The following is an 18,995-nucleotide window of genomic DNA, read 5'->3' on the forward strand; positions in this document are numbered from 1 at the left end:
TCCCTGGGCGGGCAAATCCTGTCTCCCCCCTTCATAAGAGCTCCCTGAGAGCCAGAGCTGCGGGTTCCATCAACACGGGCCCCTCCCCAGGGGTTCAAGAAAACCACTGCCATTCTCCCCCCAGCATTCTGCTCTCCGCCCACACGAGGGCGCACGCTCCACGTCCCAAATTGCCTACCACTGTCGGCGGGTCAGGTACTTTGCCAGAGCGAGTTAAATAGAGCCGACCAAGGCTGGGACAAGGTTCTTCCGCCGGGGAGCAGGAAGCCCTGGATCTCTTCTGCTTCCCGTTGGGGCCAGCTCCTACTCCCTGCGGGGCAGGAGGGGCAACTAGAGGAGGGACTAGTTGCCCTTTCTCGACTGTTCACTCTTCGCAGGCCCATGGAGAAGGAAGACAATTCCACAAAGTTGGGCCCCCAGGAAGTGGGGAAGAAAGAGGGGAAGGAGGCTCTGGTCTCCCTCTGAGGTGTCCAGAACCTACAGAGGAGCTTGCCTGGCTCAGACTAGGCCTGGAGGGGAGAGAACAGTGACAAATGCCCCATTGCCGTGAGATACAGTTTATCCCCATGCCCCGCACCCTGAAACCACAAATGCAAACAATGGATTCAGACAATAATTCAATTAGTCATTCTCCCTGATGGGGGCTGAGAGCCATTGGTTCCCATGAAATAACTAGGATGATTCATTCTGAGGCTGCAGGGATGGGCCAGCTCAATATTGAAAGGCTTGAAGCTGTGGTTGGCCCAGCCCCAGGGACCCCACCCTGCCCCCATCATAGCACCCCATGATTCTCACGTTCCTGCAGCTATGAGCTACTCAGACCACCACCCCCAACACAAAATACAGAGACAGGCTCCTAAAGCAGGCCCCCCACCTTCAACTGGGCCATGGGCAGCTGCTGTGGACTCAGCCCTACAGTGGCCTCAGCGGCCTCAGAACACTCCAGCCGGACTTTGGGCATGCCAGATGTGCCCTCTGCCTCCACTTCACAGTAGGAAGAAAGTGGACCGGCCCCCACCCATTCTGTCAGCACACCAAGAGCAAAACAGGTCTTTGTCTTCAGGGACCCTGCCAGTGATGTGGGAAACAAAGGCAGAAGGAAATGTAAATAAATTTAAACGTCCTTATAGTCTGCAGCCCATTGACAAAATACTTGAGGCAAGCAGAGTATACCTTCCTGCAGGAAGCCCCCAACGGTCTTAAAGTAAATGCTTTGCTAGAGGGAAAAACCTGAGCTTGACAATAGCAAGGCCTCCAGTATCCAGAGAGTCCAGACGGCTTTAATGTATGAAAGTCCTTCTGGCTCTTCCCTTGTCTTTACTTCCCCTAACCCAAAGGTATATAATCAGTTGCTCCTTACAATCCAGGGACAGCTGCTCTTTTCTGCCCACGGGTCCTGTCCCCGAGCTTTAATAAAACCACCTTTTTGCACCAAGGAGGTCTCAAGAAATCTTTCTTGGCCATCGGCTCCAGCCCTCACCAACCTCACCAACATTCAAAAACTACATCGCATCACCAGGACTATCTCTGCCCCCCCATTGGACCCATCCCAGCCTGGCTCAGGCACCATTTCCTTCCCCACCCACATCCTAAAAACCCTCTTTCCTGGGGACCACCTGAGTGTCCCTTAAGATGCCTTCGTCCAGGGCGAGACCCTTTTCTAATTCATGTAAAGGCACCTCACGAGCTAGCGGCGGCCTGGTCAGGGTGGCCCCAGGTGTGGGGCATTGCTGAGTCACTCCCAGAGGTGACCATGAGCAAATTCTGATGGCTGGCGCAGCACCACGAAGAGGAGGGAACAGAAGTCACTAAAAGCCAGGACATGGAGGCAGACTTGACCAAAAAAAGATATTTATTGAACAGTTACCCACCACTGGAGCTGACTCAGGCAGGCCCGATGGAGGGTGTCTCCACCTTCCTGATTTATTTTCAGCCCTTGAGGGCATCATTGTAGATCAAAGCCAAGGCTCCCAGGAAGGTGACATATTCCTGGAAGTTCACCACCTGGTCCTTGTTCCGGTCCTTGTTCCGGTCCTTGTTCCGGTCCAGGTCGTCCATCAGCTTTGCAATGTCAGCATCCTGCAGCTTCTAGCATGTCAGAAAGGGAAATCCAGACTCAGTGTGATGAGAACCTTGGGTTCTCTCCCTTTCTCCTTTCCAGGCAGCCCTCCCTCACACAAGAGGCTGTGCACTCTCTTTGTCAAAGACACTGAGTCCACCTTGGGTTCACTTGGCTTTACTTCTCCTCCGCTCCGGCTCCTCACTAGGGAGAGTACCAGGCTGAGAGTATTAGGAATTGACCAATGGTCCCAGTAAGCTATGTGGACTTGGGCCCCAGAATGTGGATAACTGTGAGCCAGATGCACCTGGCACTTCTCCCTCTCCTCACCCTGCTTCTAAAGGGCAGAGAAAGAGGGGCCTTACACACCGCACCAATGGTGAGCTCTTTCTGGATCAGCTCCTTCAGCTCCTTCTTGCTCAGAGTGTTGTCACCTTCCCTGCCCGAGTACTTGTGGAAGACCAATGGCCTGAACCACGGGGCACGCCATGGCTGGGCACTGGGCTCAGAGCTGGGGATGGAAAGCCTGGTCAGTGCCCAACGGCCTCCCCACCCACCCACATTCACATTCCCCAAGTGCTCTGTCCCCACCCGCATCGGTGTCACCATCAGGAGTCAGCCCAGGGCTTGAGCGGGAGGGAGAGGCAGACCTGAAGGCCCAGAGGAAAGAGGTGGTCAAGGAGCAAATAAGACCACAGGTGAGAGCTAGCCTCCAGGGGTTCCAGAAACTGGAGAGTATGAGGCGGGCCGCACACAGGCCGCGCTTACACACCCGGGGCACACCCCTCCCGCAGCCCGGGGTACACTCGGCCGGCCATCCGCTGGCCGGGGGCCGATTCACCCCAGGGCGGGCGGCCACAGGAACCCGGTGGGCCCGCGAGGACTCACCGCTTGGCCGGGAGAGCGTCCAGGGACCGGCGGGGCGGTGGCCAGCGCGCCTTTTGGCGGCCGCGGAGCCGAGGCCCGGCGAGCCAGAGCCCACCCCTCCCGCCGCCAGGCCCCCAACCCCGCCCCGCCTACCCCAGCCAACTCCCCCCCTCAACACACACACACACACCCCCGGCCAGCCCCACCCCGACCTCTGCCCCGCCCTCAGGCCCGCCCCGTCCAGGCCCGCTGGGCGCCCGCGCCCGCACGACACACCCTGGGGGCCCCCCCCAGCCCTCGGCGCTTCCTGCCCCGGGCTGTTCCGGGTTCCCGGGATGGAACCGGGATCCCAGGGGAGACCGTTGCAAGCCAGGGACATCGAGCTCCGAGCCAGCTCCCTGGTCCGGGGGTTCCCCGGAGGGTGTTCAGGATCAACCCCAGATGAAGGAGAGGGAGCAGCCAGTGGTCTATAGGATATGATTTAAAGGACATCTGGAACACCCACCCCTCAGCAAAAACAAATTCCCACCACAACCCTCACAACCATTCCTCCCCGACTGCACCCCCTCCCTCCCCACCCACACCCCCACACCCCAGCCTGGAATTCCGCCTGCAGCCTCTTGCCGGGCAATGTGCACACTGGCGCTTGCCTGAGTTATGTACCCTCCAGTGAAAAGGTTTTCCAGATCCTCTCCTGAGACAGGATTTTCACAGGGGGAAGTGGAGACAGCAGAAGCACTGAACCCCATAGATGATTGTGGTGGGGTGGGTAGGGCTAGCTGCGGAGGGGGAAATGGGGGAGAGGGAAAGGGGGCTGGCATGGGGTGTTGTCCTGGTGGCCTTCTGTGGCCTCAGACTGGCTTGTCCACCACTGCCCTCAGGAGCCTCCCCCAGCTCCCTCACTGCCTGTGCTCTATCAAAGCACTTCCTCTTAGCTTTCTCTGGGAGGCAAGTGAAAGCCTGGCCCAACTTCCCCCATTTTCCGGAAAGGCAAAACTAAGCCCAGCAAGCTCAGTGACATCCACACTGAAGAAGGGCAGGAAGTGGGGTGGAAGCCCAGGACCCTAACTCCCAGAGGCTCTCAACCCACTCAAGGAAAAGTTCTGCCTTGCCCCACCCACCCCCAGGCAAGGTGGACAAGACTTCCTCAAAACCAGCCAGGAATGGAAAATCTTTATTTCCCCTGCTGGAAGGGAAGGCTGAAGCAGGGTCCATCCAGAAGGGAGAGGAGGGCAAGGGACCAGAGAGGAGCTGTGAGAGGGGTTGCAGAGACCAGGGGCAAGGGGCTGAGCCCTGGTCATTCACTGTCCTCCAGGAAGAAGTCGTTGTAGGCCATGCACAGCGTGGTCGGGAACACCGAGTACTCCTTGAAGTCGATCTCCTGGTCACTGTTCTTGTCCAGGCTCTTCATCAGGTCATCAATGCTGCTCTCCTTCATCTTCTTCAAGGGCCCAGGGAGAGGGACAGGTCAGCCACCCCACCTAGCCCTGCCTCACCACTGCATGGTGCCACCCACCCCCTGGGAAGGCAGTCTCAGGGTGATCCTCATCTGGGTCAGCAACACTCTGAACATCTCAACCCCCAGCATCTCCCCCAGCCCACACCCAGTCTGGGGCCTGGCACCATGCAGTGACCTGACTCCTGAATCTAAGCAAACGTCCGTAGGAAAGCTGGTCCAACCTCCCCTTTCCTCAGCACTTTCCACCATCCAAAGAAATAATCATCTAGATTTTATACAGTGTCCAACAGAAATGCCTTGGTGACTATGTGGCACTGAGCATGATTCAGACTTCTTCTGTCTCTGTAGAGGATAGTTGAGAACCGACCCGGACAACACGCCATGAGAGCAGTGTGCCGGAGCCCAGAAGCCAACACAGCCTCCCTTTCTGGGAGAGCTTGCAGCACACCTGTGTGAGGATGAGGCCGCGGCTCAGCCATACTCTGTCTGTCCCCTGCTCTGCCAGCCCAGCTCCACCAAGAGGATGGAAACAGGGCCCTCCCGTGGGACAGGAAGAAAACACAGACCTGTTCTGCCCTCCCCTCTTCACTGCCCTTAGCTCCCACTTTTCCACAGGAGACAGACGTCAGGACAAATGGAGATGGAAACAGCTTCTCTGTGACGCGGTCCTTACCCCCAGTCTGGGCTCCTGTTAAGTCAGGCCTTCCCCAGGGCCTCTGTTCCCCTGTAATTAACGCCTAGGGGAACCGCCACCCCTCCCTTCGCCCTCGTTAACTCCAGGATGCAGAGAGCCTGGCAGGAAAGCCGGAGGGCAGGCTTGGTGAAACCCACACCTGCTCCAGTCCACAGCCCAAAGGGGAGGTTCTCTCTGGGGAGGCCCACCAAGGTTCACAATGTGACTGGAGAGGCCCCCAAGACTGGATTTTCAAGGAAAAAGGAAGGACTCAGCCTCTTACTAGCTGGATATCTTTAGACAAGTTAGATAATGTTTCTGAGTCTCTATTTTTTTGAACTGTAAAAATTACATAACTTCCTCATAGGCCTTCCCCTTGGTCAGCCACCTCCCACCGTCTCCATCTGGCAAGAAACAATCTGTCTCCTTCCAACCTTGTGGTCACAAATTAGAAGAATGATCCTTTTTGTTCCCATGTCAGTGCCAGCTGAGAGCCCTGGATGTACCAGGCACACAGGTGAAGGCCCTGCCCTTGAGCCGTGCGCAGCTCAAGCTGGGCACCCTGGTGCCTTGACCCCCATGATTCCTCACACAGGCTCTTCCATGGCTGTGTGGGCCTGGCCTCAACAAAGAAGGCTCCCTGACCTCTAAACCTTCACACAGGCTGTAATTCACCCTCTGGATGCTGCCCTTCCTCCTTCCCAGTGAAACCCAACTCATCCCTGGTCACAGAGGTCTTGCATCTGGTGGCCCAAGATGTCCACCTTCTTCATTAGGTCTCTGTCAGTTCCCTTTGGCCGTCCTGCTCCTGGCTGAGACTAGAGCACTTGGAGGGCAGATGTGTGTCCCCTATTCTGGGTCTCTACAGATGCAGAACTGGGGCTTCCTACCTCACAGAAGGGGAGCCCCTGACAGTGGTATGGTGCTCCCTCTGTTTCCCTCCTCCCCCATGGTGTGCACAGGGAGAATTCAGGCTTTGGGGTGGGGGTGACAGTCACCTACCTCTCCAAGACACAGCTCCTTCTTGATCAGTTCCTTTAGTTCCTCCCTGCTGAGGGTCAGTTTGCTGCCTTCTCTCCCCGAATATTTATGGAAAGTGGTGACCATAGTGGTCAGGGCCTTCTCAAGAGGTGTCTCCCTCAGTGTGTGGCTCTGGAGGGTGAAGGGAGAGGGAAGGATCAACATCCAGGGGAAGCCAGACCTTCTGCTTCCCCTATCACTAGCCCAGCCTCGAGGCTCTCTCTAAAGAACCAGAAACTAGAACCCAGATGACACAGAATCTACCAACAAGTGGACCCAAATGTACCAGAACAGGTTGTAGTAAGACCGGAGGCAAACGTGGAACAGCCAGAGCCATGAGACCAGCCAGCCCCCAAAGGAGCTTACACAGGGGACTGCTTAGGAGATGCTGGAAAAGGGCTCTAGGGGCAGATGACAAGGTGACCTCCCCAAAGATGAACTGGTGGCAGATGATGGAGCCGAGAAAGGGCCCCTGGCCCATATAGCTTGGACATTCATTTCCCGGAGACAGCCCTCACCCCAATCTCCCTCCTTTGCCCCGGTGCCTGAATCACCTAATAGTGGGGAGTGTCCCATTATAGAGGTAGAGGACAGGGCAAAGAGAGAGTCCAGGGTTTGGAGGGGGCTGGGGCTGGAACTGGGAGATAAGGTCTCAGCAGGAAACAGGGCAGAGGTTGTTGGACTTGTCCAGCTGGTCTCAGTCTCTGGCCCAGAGAACTGCATGCAACTGGCACCAAGAAGGGTGGGCCTATCAAAATCTCCAGGACCCCTCTGAGAGCTGGATCCAGAGGTTGGGTTTGAATGTGGCCCCCCATGTCCATCAGCACAGCCACACCCACCCAAGGGAAGAGGCAGCTCCCATAACTCAGACTCGAAAACCACTTCCCCTTAGGAAGGAGGCAACACCCAAGAAACTTGGGGGCTCCAGGTTAATCTGTGTGGAGTCCAGAGCAAGAAGGAAGAAGCAGCTGGCTCTCACCTTCAGCCCAAGCCCCCCTAGTGATTCTTGAATTGGATCTGTCATTCACCTCTCAGCACCCCAAAAACCTCAGCATCACCCACCCCCCTCCCCCACTCCAGGAGACTCAGCCAGGACCACAGGTTCTCTGGGTGGCTGCAATAGCATCCTGGCTGGTTCTGATCACAACTCCATGCCTAGAGCCACTTGTCAAGAAATTCTGATAACCACAGCTCCACACTCGGTCCTCCTTCCTGAGGGCACGCCAACTCATCATGCCAGGCCTTCCTCAAGGCTTGTCACGGTCTGGCCTCATTGCCCTGCTTGCCGCAGCGTATAGATGAGCAGGGAGGTGAGAAGGAAGGACTCACCAGGGAAGGAAGCAGCAGACAACCCACACAGCAGAAACAGGCTCCCTCCCACCACTCCCTGCCTTTGTTCCCTTGCTCTGGTCCCCAGGAAACCAGGGGAGGGAAAGAGCCAATGAGAAGGAGAGGGACCTGAGAAGGCCCAGATCAGAGCCTCGTGGGACAGGGCTGGGGAGAAACCCCTCTGCCAATCTTGCCTTCCTTGTTTCCAAGCAGAGTGGAAGGGGGGCACATTGAGTTCGTTGTGGCACACACATCTTCAGTTCCAGAAGCTTTATTTTCCCAACCAAAAACCAGCACTCAATCTGATGGGACAACAGGGTAGAAGAGAAGCCAGCTGCCCCCGGGAAAAAAGACCCAGGAAATGTGGGCCAAACACAGGGTATCTTCTCTCACCCTAGGCCAGTCTCCACACTGGGGCCCTCCCATCCACACCAAGAGCAGAGCAAACACACCTTGAGATGGGAATCCATGAGGGAAGATGTTTCCTGCCAAGGGCATGAAAGTCAAGGTCAAGGTCATTAGCGAGTATGGAGCCTAAGGTTTTTAAAGGGCTTTTTTTTTTTTAAGATTTTATTTATTTATTTGACAGAGAGAGTCACAGGGAGAGAGGGAACACAGCGGAGGGAGTGGGAGAGGGAGAAGCAGGCTCCCCGCTGAGTAGGGAGCCGATGTGGAACTCGATCCCAGGACCCCGGGATCACGACCTGAGCCGAAGGCAGACGCTTAACGACTGAGCCACCCAGGTGCCCCTAAAGGGCTTTTAAAAGTGATTTCTTCTAAGCCTCACTCATCTTCATGGGAAAAAATTGTCAGAGACTTGGAATGGAAGCCTGGGAATCAGGGACCGGGAAGGGGCCCAGGAAGGGTAGGGCCAGGTGATGGTGTAGAGGTTGTGGATTGGGGAAGCAGGTTTGGGGGGCAGGAAGGAATGGGGCAGGGGGCAGGGAGAGTTGCCTGAATCCCAGGAGAGACATTGTTCTACCACCAAGTAGTTCAAGTATGAGAACAGAGCTGGAGTTAGGGGCTTGCACCTGTGGGTGCTGCAGCCCCACCTGGCCTGCTTGGGCGCTCCCCTCTGTGCCCACTCTGCCCCACCCCCATTGGCAAGGCTAGAGAAGCAGCAGGGACTGGTCACTGAGCAACAGGAGTTTCCGAGGTAGAGTGATGCAGGAGCAGTCCCTAGGGAAGGTCACTCCCTTGGAAGATGGGCGGCCAGGGGCCAGACAGAAGGGGAGGAGGCAGGCTTTTTCCTGGACCAAAATCCTACCCAGGCCTCTGCAGTCACACTCTGAGGGAACATCTGAGTCAGCTGCCCCACTGCTCTGACACTTGAGAGAAAAACAGGGTATAATGAGAAGGAAGGGGGAAAGCTTGAAAGGTCAAGGGACTAAGACCCCCTACTGTGGGACACCCCATTTACTCACGTCCTTCCTAACGGCCCCCATACCACCTGGACCTGGCCTGGAAGTCTAACTTCAATCACCCACCAGCCTTTAACCTGACGGGATACAACATCCTGCCTGATATTTTCTGGGGAAAGAAAAATCTCAATTTCATTTATCAGATCGTGTGTCTGGAATTTCATCTCCAAAATTATGGCCACCTCCCACCGTCTCCCTCACTTCCACCCCAGCTACTACCCTCCACTCATCCCTTTGAGGTCCTTTTTCCCTTCTCTGAAGGACCATGACTCTAACTGATAACAGCCCTCATTCCAGGGTCTCTGGGGCAGGGACAGCAAAGGTTGAGAGGGTGATATTCTCAGGCTGCTGCAATGGCGTGGCCTCCTTCCACGCGGCCTCCCTGACCTAACCATGGACAAGATGGACTCACCCATCCCTGGGTTGAAAACCAGGTCACTGGAAGGGGCCCACAGGGCAGGGCCCTCCCGATTCAGCTCCCTGCTGCAGGGCGCCCAAACTCCATTCCAGGCCCCAGCCAGGAGCAGATGCGAAAGAACTTCAATCCCTCCAGAGGCAAGGCTGAGGTGGGAGGGACAATTCTGCTGGCAAAGACCCCACAGCTGGGGCTTTCCAAGCCTTTGGGGGTTCTTTTCCCTGCCCTCAGCCCCATCAGTCAGCTCCATCATGCATGCACAAGGACAGTCTTCCATTCACCCCTTCCCCCCCACCTTCACTAGTCTGCTCTCCACAAAACCGCTGCCCACTGCCTGTGCTCCCCACCCCCACATGTCCCTCAGCCCCCACCCCAGACCCAGAGTTTCTCAGACCATCAGCCTCAAAGCTTCCAAGAATCTTTATTGAACTTGGTGTACAGCGTGCACACATCTGGTGGAGCCGGGGTGAGGTCCTGTGCCCTCTACCAACAGGTAGGTTACCCCCCACCCACATGCGGGCCTTCACTTCTTCCGGGGCTGCTTATCGGGGAACCCTTCGAAGAACTCATTGCACATCATGGCAACGCAGGACAGGAAGACACAGTACTCCTGGAAGTCCACCTCGTTGTCTTTGTTGCTGTCCAAGTTGCTCATCAGCTTCTGGAAGGCAGCTTCATCCGTCCTTTTCTGCAGGGAAGAGGCAACAGGTAGAACCACAAAGTCTGGGGATGGAGCCAAGACTAGACCAGGTTTCCATCTTCAGATGGGAGCTCAGGAAGGCACAGCCACTCCCTGGGGGCCTCGCTTTGGAACCCCAGCTCTCAGGGGCTAGGCTGGGGCCACAGAAGTTCACCCCAAGGGATGAGGAACTCTGAGTACCTGCGCACAGCTGGAGAAGGGGACCACAATGTCTTCCCCCAAGGTTGTTCCAAGAATGCAACTAGACAATGGTCATGAAGGTAACACACAAACTGCATAAAGTTGGATACAAATGGGAGCTGTGAACGCTCAGGAGCGTAGGCATGTGTCTCCATAACTGTGTCTTCACATCCACAGAGACTCAAAAATTATTCATTGCTGGACTGATGGTAAACATCCCGGTTTGTGGATCTCAGCTTTGCACTTTCATTACCTTAGGAAGTTCCTTAGCCTCTCTGAACTTTTGTTGCCCTTCGGTTGAGTTGTACAAAGCACCTGGCGAAGTCCGGCGGGCGTCCTACCTGTTCGTTCCCAGCCCTCTTCCTGCTGGGCTCCAGGAAATGAGCGGCGGGTGCTCACTGTGTTTCCAACTAGAGCAAGCTCTCTGACCGGACATCCCCATCTCGGTGACAGATACCAGCTGTAGCTACGACTCTGCCAAAACACTGGTGCCCCCCCCACCCAGGCCTTGCCCCTCCTCTGCAGAGAAGGGGGCACACAGGGGCATACTCCCAGGCAGTAGCCACTCACCCCCAAGAAGCTGGGCAGCTCCCGGGTCAGCAGCTCCTTTAGCTCTGACCTGTTGAGCTTGAACTTGTCACCCTCCTTGCCGGAGTACTTGTGGAAGGTGGACACCATCACATCCAGAGCCTTCTCCAGGGGGCATGCCATGGTGGCAGTCAGGATCTGAGGACAGGGTCCCAGAGACACCCTTGTCTTCCCCGGCCCCACCCTCAGAATGCCCCACCCCACTCCCATCCCTCAGGGACCACTTGGTGAGACTCTGCTCTCACCAGAGGGGGACCCCAGAAAGGTGGGGCTCAGCTCCTGGTGGAAAGTGTGTGCTTCGGGCCGCCAACACTGGCGAGGACACAGGCTGCACAGGCTCTGGATTTCAGGCAGCCTCGCTCAGGCTGGGCCTCACCAACTATTCCGCCCGCCCCCCCCCCCCCCCCCCCCCCGTACTCCCACGACCACAGCGGCCCCGCCCTGCCGCATTCTCCCCCTGCCAGGGCTGCTGGAGGCCTGCCCAGGGGCCTGCAGCGGAAAAAACAAGTGGCCTAGCCCTAGAGTAGGGAGGGGCAGGGTGAGGTGGCAGGGGCAGGGGTGCAAGGGAGGGGTGGGGAGGCAAGCTTCCTTTGGCTGGGCTGCTGGGTGCAGAGCAGAGGCCCATAGGACACAACCAGACAAAAGGCCAGTTGCCTTCAGTTTTCTTCCCACACCCGAGGCTTGTGCAACCCAGCAAACACAAGCCAATGTGCAGACCCACAGGTCACACACACTACAGCAACAACATTTGCAAAGCCCAGCATCTCATTACCACCCAGCTAGGTCAAATCCAGCCACCGGCACGCTTCTCGCTTTGTTGGTTTTTTTCCCTTGCATGTGCATGCAGGTGCACACACACACACACACACACACACACCTCCCACCACAGGGCCTCCTCATCAGAATCTCATGCTGGACCCAGTTAGCTCATCTGGCCCCCACCAGCCACTCCTTCCTCTGCCCCGAGCCTGACCCCAGCCTCAACCTGACACCCCTTGCGTGCTAGTCAGGAGACCACGACTCACCAGGCCTAGAGGGAGGAGGAGATGAGGAGAGAGGGTGCAAAGAGAGAAGGAGTGGGAAACCCCAGCGGTCTGTCCTATTTATACCCCGGCCAGGCCCTGCCCATAGCAGGGGTTGGGGAAGAGTGAGAGACAGTCCTCCTATGGGCCCCTCCACCAGCCCCACTGGAAAACCCGCTTCCGGCCCTGGGCAGGCACACTGGACAATGGGAGAGCCCACACAGGCAGGGGTCTCAGCGGGGTGGGCACTCCCCGGTGGGCACAGCTCGACCTGAATTTTAGGGAGCGAGAGGAAGTCTGTGCCTTGGCTATGGGGGACAGAGAAGGAGTGGTCCCACTGGGCAGCTAGAAAGCAGGGTACAGGGGAGGCCAGTGATGGGTGAGAAACTGCCCTGGAAATGCCCATGGCTGGCTTAGTTGGTGGAGCATGCTACTCTAGATCTCTGAATCTCTTGAGTTCAAGCCCCACATTGGGCATGGAGCCTACTTAAAAAATGAAATAAAATAAAATAAAATCTTGAAAAAAAGAAATTGCCATGGAAATGTGGCTGCCCAAGCACTAAGGAGGGGACCCCAGGCTCAGTGTTGTGGTATGGCTCTTGCTGCCCTTTTCCCCGCTCCAAAGGGCACTCTGCCATGCTGAGTGAGGTCCAGGGCAGGAGCTGGGGGTCTGGAGGAGGAGCAGACCAACACCCAAAGCTGATGCTAGGACCGCCCCAGGCATGTCAGTGGACAAAGGTCCTGGGTGCAGCAGTGATGGAGTAGGGAGTAGGAGTCAAGTGTGGGGCTCAGGGATGGACAGCAGGTACCCAGAGGACTGGGGAGAGGGAGGGTATCAGGAGAGGGTATCTAGAGTTGGGAAAGAATGAAAGTGAAGGACGCAGGTTGGGGTGGAAAGTTAGAGGAGAAATGGCACAAAATGGGGGAGGCAGGGATCAGGGTCACCCTCTCAGAGTGGGGTATGAACTCAGGTTGAATGAGGATCGGGAGTGGGGGGGGCTAAGGCCCTCAACTGGTTATGGCTTCAGGGATGAGTCACGGCTCAAGGTGCCCCCTTCCCCTTCCAATGCAGGGTACGCCTCCCTGGCCAGGAGCAATACCCTAGCCAGACCTCAGACACCCTAATCCTATTAGTTCTGCTCTCTGGGCTCCCACAGCCAGGCCAACAAGCCCGCCCCACCCCTACACCCCACCCTCCTCCTCAGAACAGCCTTGCCGAGGACTGAGCACCATCCCCAGGGAATCTCAGGCTGCCCTGGCATCCTCCTTGACAGCCCTGGGGGAGCTTCTCCTTCAAAGGCCCAAGAGAGAGAAAGAGACACCCCCAAAGCCCCTAGACATTGTCCTCATATTGACCCCACCCCTCCCACCGGAGGTGGAGACCGTATGTTTCCGCTGGGTTGGCCTCCTGCTCTCCAGCACAAAAGACCAGAGAGGAGTGAGGACTCTGCCCCAAGACCCGGACTATCAAAAGAAGCCAAAGCAAGTGACACCAGTTCTTTATTAGGAGTCAAAAGGGCCTCACGTGTGCAGGGCAGCCTCGCGCCCCTCCCGTCACAGCCTCAGAAGGGAGGCAGCAACTGACTGCTCTGTGCTTTTCTAGCTGTGATCCTGGGCAGGTCCCCTCACTTCCCCAGCCTCGTGGGTGGGCCCGGCCAGCGTATCAGGTCCTGCCCCAGCAGACCCTTGCCCAGGGGAGCAGAGCCTACTGGGAGCAGGGGGGGTCCGGGGGACAGTCCTTGAAGTAGTCGTGACAGAAGGTGCAGAGACAGGCGAGGGAGCGCACGTACTCCACGAAGTCCACCTCGCAGTCCTTGTTGGTGTCCAGAACACTCATGAACTTGTTGTAGTCACACTCTCGCAGCTCGGTCTGTGCAGGGGGAGGGGGAGGGGCAGGTTGAGGGGGGAGCGTGCCACGCCTTGCCCTCTCCTCCCGGGCGGTCCCACGCCTCCCCCACCCTTCTGGGGGCCAGCCTCAGCCTCCTGCTCTGGTCGTTCGCCCACGGCCATGCCCCCCACACCGTCCCTCTCAGATGCCGCTGTCTGCTACTGAGCATCTCTCCCTCCGTCCTCCCAGTAGCCCTGCAAAGCAGCAGGTGTAGCAACTCTCCTTCCCGTCTCACAGATGAGGACACTGGCACTGCTGCCACGTCCGTTCCCTTTCTGGTGTCCCCTCCTCACAGACTCGCCTGTACCCCACTTGCTCAGAGCTTGCCCCCGGGTCTGTCTCTGCAGAGTCCAGGCAGTGCTCCCCGGCAGACTGGCCACCCCAGGTGCTCACCGGGGTCCAGGTGGGCAGCTCCTTCTGCAGCAGCTCCTTGAGCTCTGCCTGACAGAGCTTGTGCTTGTCCCCGCAGCGCCCTGAATATTCCTGGAAGGTGCACACGATGGCAGCCACCGCCTGCTCCAGAGGCCTGGCCATCCTCACTGTCAGAGAACAAGCGTGTGAGACTCATGCCCGAAGCCCAGGGCACCTCTGCCCAGGGCGTTTCCCAGGGACTGCTCCCAGACCTTAGTCTCCACCGGGCTTCGGGCCCCACAAGCTCCCCTCTGAGCAGCCCTCCCTGACCACTCCAGCCCCTTCTAATTTATTTCCCTACTACCCCATTGGTATTTTCCTGGATGGAGGTCTTCTTTCCCTAACATCATTGCAAATTCCTCAGGGAGAGTGCCCCACCCCCCAACCACACCCCCACACTGGGGATCTTTGAGGACTCCCTGACTGTCTACCTTCTCTCGTCCCTGACACCCAGGAAGGGCTCAGTCCCAACTCTGCACCACCATGAGATACAGCCTCCTGACCTTTAGGACCCAAACTCCTTCCATAGGAAATAGCACAAGGAGACCCTTGCCCTGTGTGCCCCATCTTCAGGCCCTTGGAGAAGCTGGGCATTCTCAGGGAGGGGCCAGGTCTGAGAGGAACCCCCACCACCTCACCACCACCACCGTCACCCATCCCTCCTCCCGTGCACTCTGCTTGGGATCCCCTGTGCATCGAACCAGCCATGCAACCTCAGATGAGCCATTGACACTGGGTGTCAGGGGCCTTACCTGTAAACTGGGGTTCATTCCACCTCTCAGGCCTACTCAGGGACCTGAACCGGCAGTCCACAGAGAGAGTCAGCTCAGGTATTTACCCGTCTGTGATTTGCCCCCACCTGAAGCTGTCTCCCTGCTCCCTGAGGTCGTGAGATAGAAGGCTCTGCATAGGACCACCCTGTTCTGTCAGAGGGGCAGGCTTTCCTGGAAGTGCCCGCCTCCCCCCAATCCCACGGCCTTCTGGGAGGCTGCCTCCAGCCTGGGAAACCCTGAGGCAGTCGGGAAGGCAGTACTATTCCCCTGTGAGCCTAGGGGACAGGAGTGTGCAGCAAGGCTGCCAGGCCATGGCTCTGTCCCTGATGCCCCTCTGCTGGGCCCTGTGGAGCAGAAGGCTGGCAGGGCTGGGGGCGGGGCGACGGGGCAAAGCACTGCCTGTGGTCTCTCTGTGACAGACCAGCGTGGGAGCAAGGTGTCTGTGTTCCCAGCAGAGGAAAGGGCCACACACGCAGGGAATAAGGAAACTCAGAGGTGCTCAGCTGCCCTTCTGGGCTCCTGCCGGCCTGGCTGGCACCACCACGGTTGCTCTTTCAGAAGCTGGGTGCCTGGAGACTGGAGGGAATCCTCTCTTCCCTGTGAAGCCCCGACCCCTGCCAGACCTCAACGCTCCACACCCCTAACCCAAGCTTCCAGACAGCCCTTCACTGTACAAAGGGGCCCTGAGCCCACCATATCTGACGTCCCTCACCTGGCCAGTCCCTGCTGCGCTCGTCCCTCTGCACCCATGCCCAGACCCTGAGCTGCCCTGCCTCCCAATCCAGGGCAGCACCCAAGCAGCTCGTACTCACCGCTGGTGTTGGTTTCAGCTGTAGGAGGCTAGAGACGGGACATCCCTATTTGTAGCCTCCCAACGAAGGAAGGGAGCAATTATGGGGACCCAAGTAGGTCAAGCTGAGGATACCCCCAGGGGCTCCCCTGACTCCTTCCCTGGCGGCCCTTATTATAGGCCCCACCAGCCCACCCACCCATGCATACATCAAAGGCCCATTCGGGGCCACAGACACAACCCCCTTATTGTCCACCCCCAGAGCTGGGAACTGGGCACAGCAACCCCCCAACCCCTTCCAGCACAGTTGGAGGAGACAGGCTGATCCATCACATCCACCCCCACCTCTTCACTCTAGAAGCACACATAGCTTCACCCTTAGAGAATCCCTATGCCAGAGGGGATCTTGGAGAGCATCTGCTTAGCGCCCCCCACTTGCAGGTGAGAACACTGAGGCCTAAGATAGCCTCCCTGCCTGACCAGGTCAATGGTTCTTGGTCACTTTGGGCTGTGGACTGCTCTCTCCCCTGAGGAGACCATCTGCAGGGCGTCTAGAAGAATAGGAGGAAGGAAGGCAAACTCTCCGAGGGGCCCTTCCACAGTCAGGCTGACTTCTCTGCGGCCCGCGGCCCGCGCCCCACGGCCCTAAGTGCCGTGAGTGGGCCACAGAACCTGTGCGCTTCCCTGTGCGTACAGCCCCTAGGTCTGTGTCCTGTGTCCTCTGCTCCCTGAGGTTTGATGGGATGGGGCCTGGGTTTCCTCTGGCCTTTAGCTGAAGTATGTAGCCCTTTGGGGTCCCAGCATTATGGGGGGCTGTCCCCCTTGTCTCCCCACCTCAATGAGGCTTGGGCTTCAGCTTCTGTCTTCCTCACCCCACAGACTATGAAAGCCAAAGGTCGTTTGGGCTCAGCTTGGCCAATGCTCTTGGGGCATGAGGGGCCCTGGTGCCCTGCTCACACCCTGGAGTTGGCTTTCTCTTAGATTTTGGTCTCCTCGTTCCCTACTGCCCTGTGAGCGCCTCATTGCTTTGAAACATGTTTTTTAATTCTGTCCAACATTTTTTGTTGTTTTTAGTGGGAACAGGCAGAGACCACCATATTACCAGAAGTGGAAATCCCTCCATATCACTATGACTCTATTCCCTCTCTCATGCCCCCCAGCCTGAGAGACCCTTCCCCATTTCATAGCAGGAGCACCTAAGACCCAGAAGAGTGTGTGGAAAGAGGAAGAGGGGTCAGCACCCAGGCCTCTGAGGAAGCTTGTTGCTGATGGAGGCAGACAGAGAGCTCATGATACCTTGATCCCAGCCCTTCCCCAGAACCCAAACTGTGCCTCTGCATCCTCTCCATGAGGGCTCAGCCCGTGTGTGTGTGTGGGGGGGGGGGGGGGGGGGGGGCGAGCAGGGGGCGGGTAGGGAAAGGAGAACTGTGATTAGCCCTGTTTTATAGGCAACAGGTTACAAGGAGGAGGGGGCAGAAGTGGGGGCCGGCAGTTACTTCACTTCTAGGCCAAGCACCTGTTCCGGCCTGTGATTTCGCGGCTCTGCTACCAGCCCCTTCCCTGCCACAGGTCACCCCACCCTCTGGGCCTCACTTCCCTCATCTGTCAATGATCAGGGATAATAATGGTGACCACTTCATAGGATTTCTGTGGGGCTTATACGAGTTAATATGTATAAAGCTCTCAGATAAATAGTGCCTGGCACATAGTAAGGGCATAAATGTTAGCTGAGAGGTAGGAAACTTGTCCGAGGTCACACAGCTAATAAGTGGTCAGCCTAAGCGCCATCCATTATTCGTGTAGATATTTAAAGGCACCTGTCTGAGTCATTGTGGGCATAGTCATAAGCAAGACACACCAAGCCTGGCTCTGTGGAGATGACAACCTAGTGGGGGACACAGGTAAACAAAAGGACGGTCGGCTGGTGGTGTCAGTGCTGGCAAGAGCCCGAGCGCAGGGCCAAGGGAAAGGGGGTGGTGGCGGGCTGGTACTGTATGTGGTGGTCTGCTGCGCGGCAGCCTGCTTCTCAGGGCCTTCACATTCCTCAGCCTGCTGCACCTTTCCGGAAGGATGCTGCCCCTTTGTCTGCCTGCTGCGGGGGAGGGGCAGGAGCTCACCCAGGAGAGACAGGCACTTTGGGGTTGGAGGACCGTCGTGGAAAGGGCCCTTCACTGGACCTCCCCTGCAAGCTCCACCACCCTCTTGCCACCTGGCCTCGAACTTATCCTTCGCCTGGTTTGGGCCTAATTTCCTTGCCTCCAAAATGGGTTTGGAAGATTCCTACCCTAGGACCTCCATGTGAAAGTGCTTTATGTTACTCACTGTTACAACCTTCCAGCCCACTGAGACCCCTCAATGGAGGCGTCAGGGAGAGGGGAGGCGGAAGGGGGGAACAAGGCCGTCCTCACCGGGTCATTTTGTGCAGTCTTCTTCGGCCTCCACACAGGGCGCAGGTAAAGCTGCTCCTCTCTTGCTTTCCCGAGTTCTAGCAGCGATGGGAATCTGCCTGCCTGTTGGAAGGCCTTCCCAAGCAGCTGCCCTGAATCCCGCTTTCTGCAGTGGTTCCGAATGGACCTCACACTAACCATCCCTCCGAGGCGAGCCGGGGGCCGCCCTCCTCCTTTCCCACCCTCCGCTGTCCACTACCTCCTCTTGCTTCTCTACCCTTGGGCTCTCACCAGAGCTCCCCTGCTGCGGGTGCCGGAGCTAAATGCTGAGGTGTGCGCCTCATCTGGAATGTGAGGGTCTCTCCCTGGCCTGTGGGCGTGAGGGTGGGAGTAGATGCATTCTGCCTTGGCAGGATTTCCTACAGTACTGACCCTCCCCCCTCGTCTTCCCCCTCTCCCTCTCCTCCCGGCCCCTCCTCTCTCCACTGCCCCCACCATCACCACCAGGGCCTTTGAAAAGCTCCTGGGAAGCTGTGTTGCCCTTTCAAGGTCAGTGTCTGGTTCTACACCTCAGGGAGAAATAAAATGAAGTGTCCTAGAGTACCTGGACATTCATGTGCTTGTTTCAAAAGGACCTGGGCCCAGGGATCAGGGTGAGCACACCCAATTCCATAGCCCCATGGGGCCAATGAACTGCTGTCAGATTGATCCACCTTCTTCCTCATCATCTAAGCCCCATAAGGGGAGGTGAGAAGGGGGGATTTAATTACTGGGGCTAGAGCCGGGGAGGTCTTTCCTGGGGAGAGGGTCTGAACTGAGACCAAGGAGAGCCTGTGGAGCTTAGAATACTACCTCTTTTGATGGCCGAGCCAGTTATGCCCATTTCCCAGATGGGATCGATGAGTCAGTGGAGAGCTCATGTGACCTGAAGACAGGAGCACAGGGAGCCCTAATTCAGTCCTTCCCCTGTCTCAGAAGCCACCTTTGACGTCAATATCTCTTTTCTTGGAGGG

The 18,995-nt window shown here is 57.3% G+C and overlaps 4 protein-coding genes across 6 annotated transcripts; all 4 read right to left on the reverse strand.

Moving 5' to 3' along the window:
- Positions 1–1,834: 1,834 nt before the first annotated feature.
- Positions 1,835–2,549, reverse strand: S100A6 (S100 calcium binding protein A6). The gene is given in 3 exon segments (XM_027614179.2): positions 1,835–2,088; positions 2,429–2,519; positions 2,521–2,549. Coding segments are annotated over 3 exon segments (279 nt in total). The 3' UTR covers positions 1,835–1,929.
- Positions 2,550–4,090: 1,541 nt separating this feature from the next.
- S100A5 (S100 calcium binding protein A5) lies at positions 4,091–9,328 on the reverse strand. Of its 2 annotated transcripts, XM_027614176.1 has the most exons (3): positions 9,241–9,328; positions 6,061–6,210; positions 4,091–4,367 (listed from the first exon to the last, which is right to left on the reverse strand). In XM_027614176.1, exons 2-3 carry the CDS (start codon positions 6,163–6,165, stop codon positions 4,224–4,226), a joined length of 249 nt encoding a protein of 82 aa, XP_027469977.1. In that variant the 5' UTR covers positions 6,166–6,210; positions 9,241–9,328; the 3' UTR covers positions 4,091–4,223. The 2 variants fall into 2 exon arrangements, with proteins under 2 accessions (XP_027469977.1, XP_027469976.1); XM_027614175.1 differs by lacking the exon at positions 9,241–9,328 and having other exon boundaries at positions 6,061–6,243.
- A 317-nt stretch (positions 9,329–9,645) lies between these two features.
- S100A4 (S100 calcium binding protein A4) lies at positions 9,646–11,863 on the reverse strand. Of its 2 annotated transcripts, none has more exons than XM_027614177.2 (3): positions 11,737–11,863; positions 10,694–10,849; positions 9,646–9,931 (listed from the first exon to the last, which is right to left on the reverse strand). In XM_027614177.2, the coding sequence occupies exons 2-3, from the start codon at positions 10,832–10,834 to the stop codon at positions 9,767–9,769; spliced, it is 306 nt and encodes a 101-aa protein (XP_027469978.1). In that variant the 5' UTR covers positions 10,835–10,849; positions 11,737–11,863; the 3' UTR covers positions 9,646–9,766. The 2 variants fall into 2 exon arrangements, with proteins under 2 accessions (XP_027469978.1, XP_027469979.1); XM_027614178.1 differs by lacking the exon at positions 11,737–11,863 and adding an exon at positions 10,957–11,050.
- Positions 11,864–13,227: 1,364 nt separating this feature from the next.
- Positions 13,228–14,942, reverse strand: S100A3 (S100 calcium binding protein A3). The gene is made up of 3 exons (XM_027613147.1): positions 14,785–14,942; positions 14,015–14,160; positions 13,228–13,603 (listed from the first exon to the last, which is right to left on the reverse strand). Exons 2-3 carry the CDS (start codon positions 14,153–14,155, stop codon positions 13,439–13,441), a joined length of 306 nt encoding a protein of 101 aa, XP_027468948.1. The 5' UTR covers positions 14,156–14,160; positions 14,785–14,942; the 3' UTR covers positions 13,228–13,438.
- Positions 14,943–18,995: the final 4,053 nt, after the last annotated feature.

Source organism: Zalophus californianus, chromosome 10 (assembly GCF_009762305.2).
Source record: "Zalophus californianus isolate mZalCal1 chromosome 10, mZalCal1.pri.v2, whole genome shotgun sequence".
In the NCBI taxonomy this organism is placed as follows: Eukaryota; Metazoa; Chordata; class Mammalia; order Carnivora; family Otariidae; genus Zalophus; species Zalophus californianus.

What these genes read in the sequence shown, in the direction of transcription:
- S100A3 (XM_027613147.1), bottom strand. Translation starts at nt 14,155, where the DNA reads ATGGCCAGGCCTCTGGAGCAGGCGGTGGCTGCCATCGTGTGCACCTTC. An exon ending in AGCTGCCCACCTGGACCCCG is followed by an intron (nt 13,604 to 14,014) that starts GTGAGCACCTGG and finishes CCCCCTGCACAG; the next exon opens with ACCGAGCTGCGAGAGTGTGA.
- S100A4 (XM_027614177.2), bottom strand. Translation starts at nt 10,834, where the DNA reads ATGGCATGCCCCCTGGAGAAGGCTCTGGATGTGATGGTGTCCACCTTC. An exon ending in AGCTGCCCAGCTTCTTGGGG is followed by an intron (nt 9,932 to 10,693) that starts GTGAGTGGCTAC and finishes TCTTCCCTGCAG; the next exon opens with AAAAGGACGGATGAAGCTGC.
- S100A5 (XM_027614175.1), bottom strand. Translation starts at nt 6,243, where the DNA reads ATGTTGATCCTTCCCTCTCCCTTCACCCTCCAGAGCCACACACTGAGG. An exon ending in AGGAGCTGTGTCTTGGAGAG is followed by an intron (nt 4,368 to 6,060) that starts GTAGGTGACTGT and finishes GGGCCCTTGAAG; the next exon opens with AAGATGAAGGAGAGCAGCAT.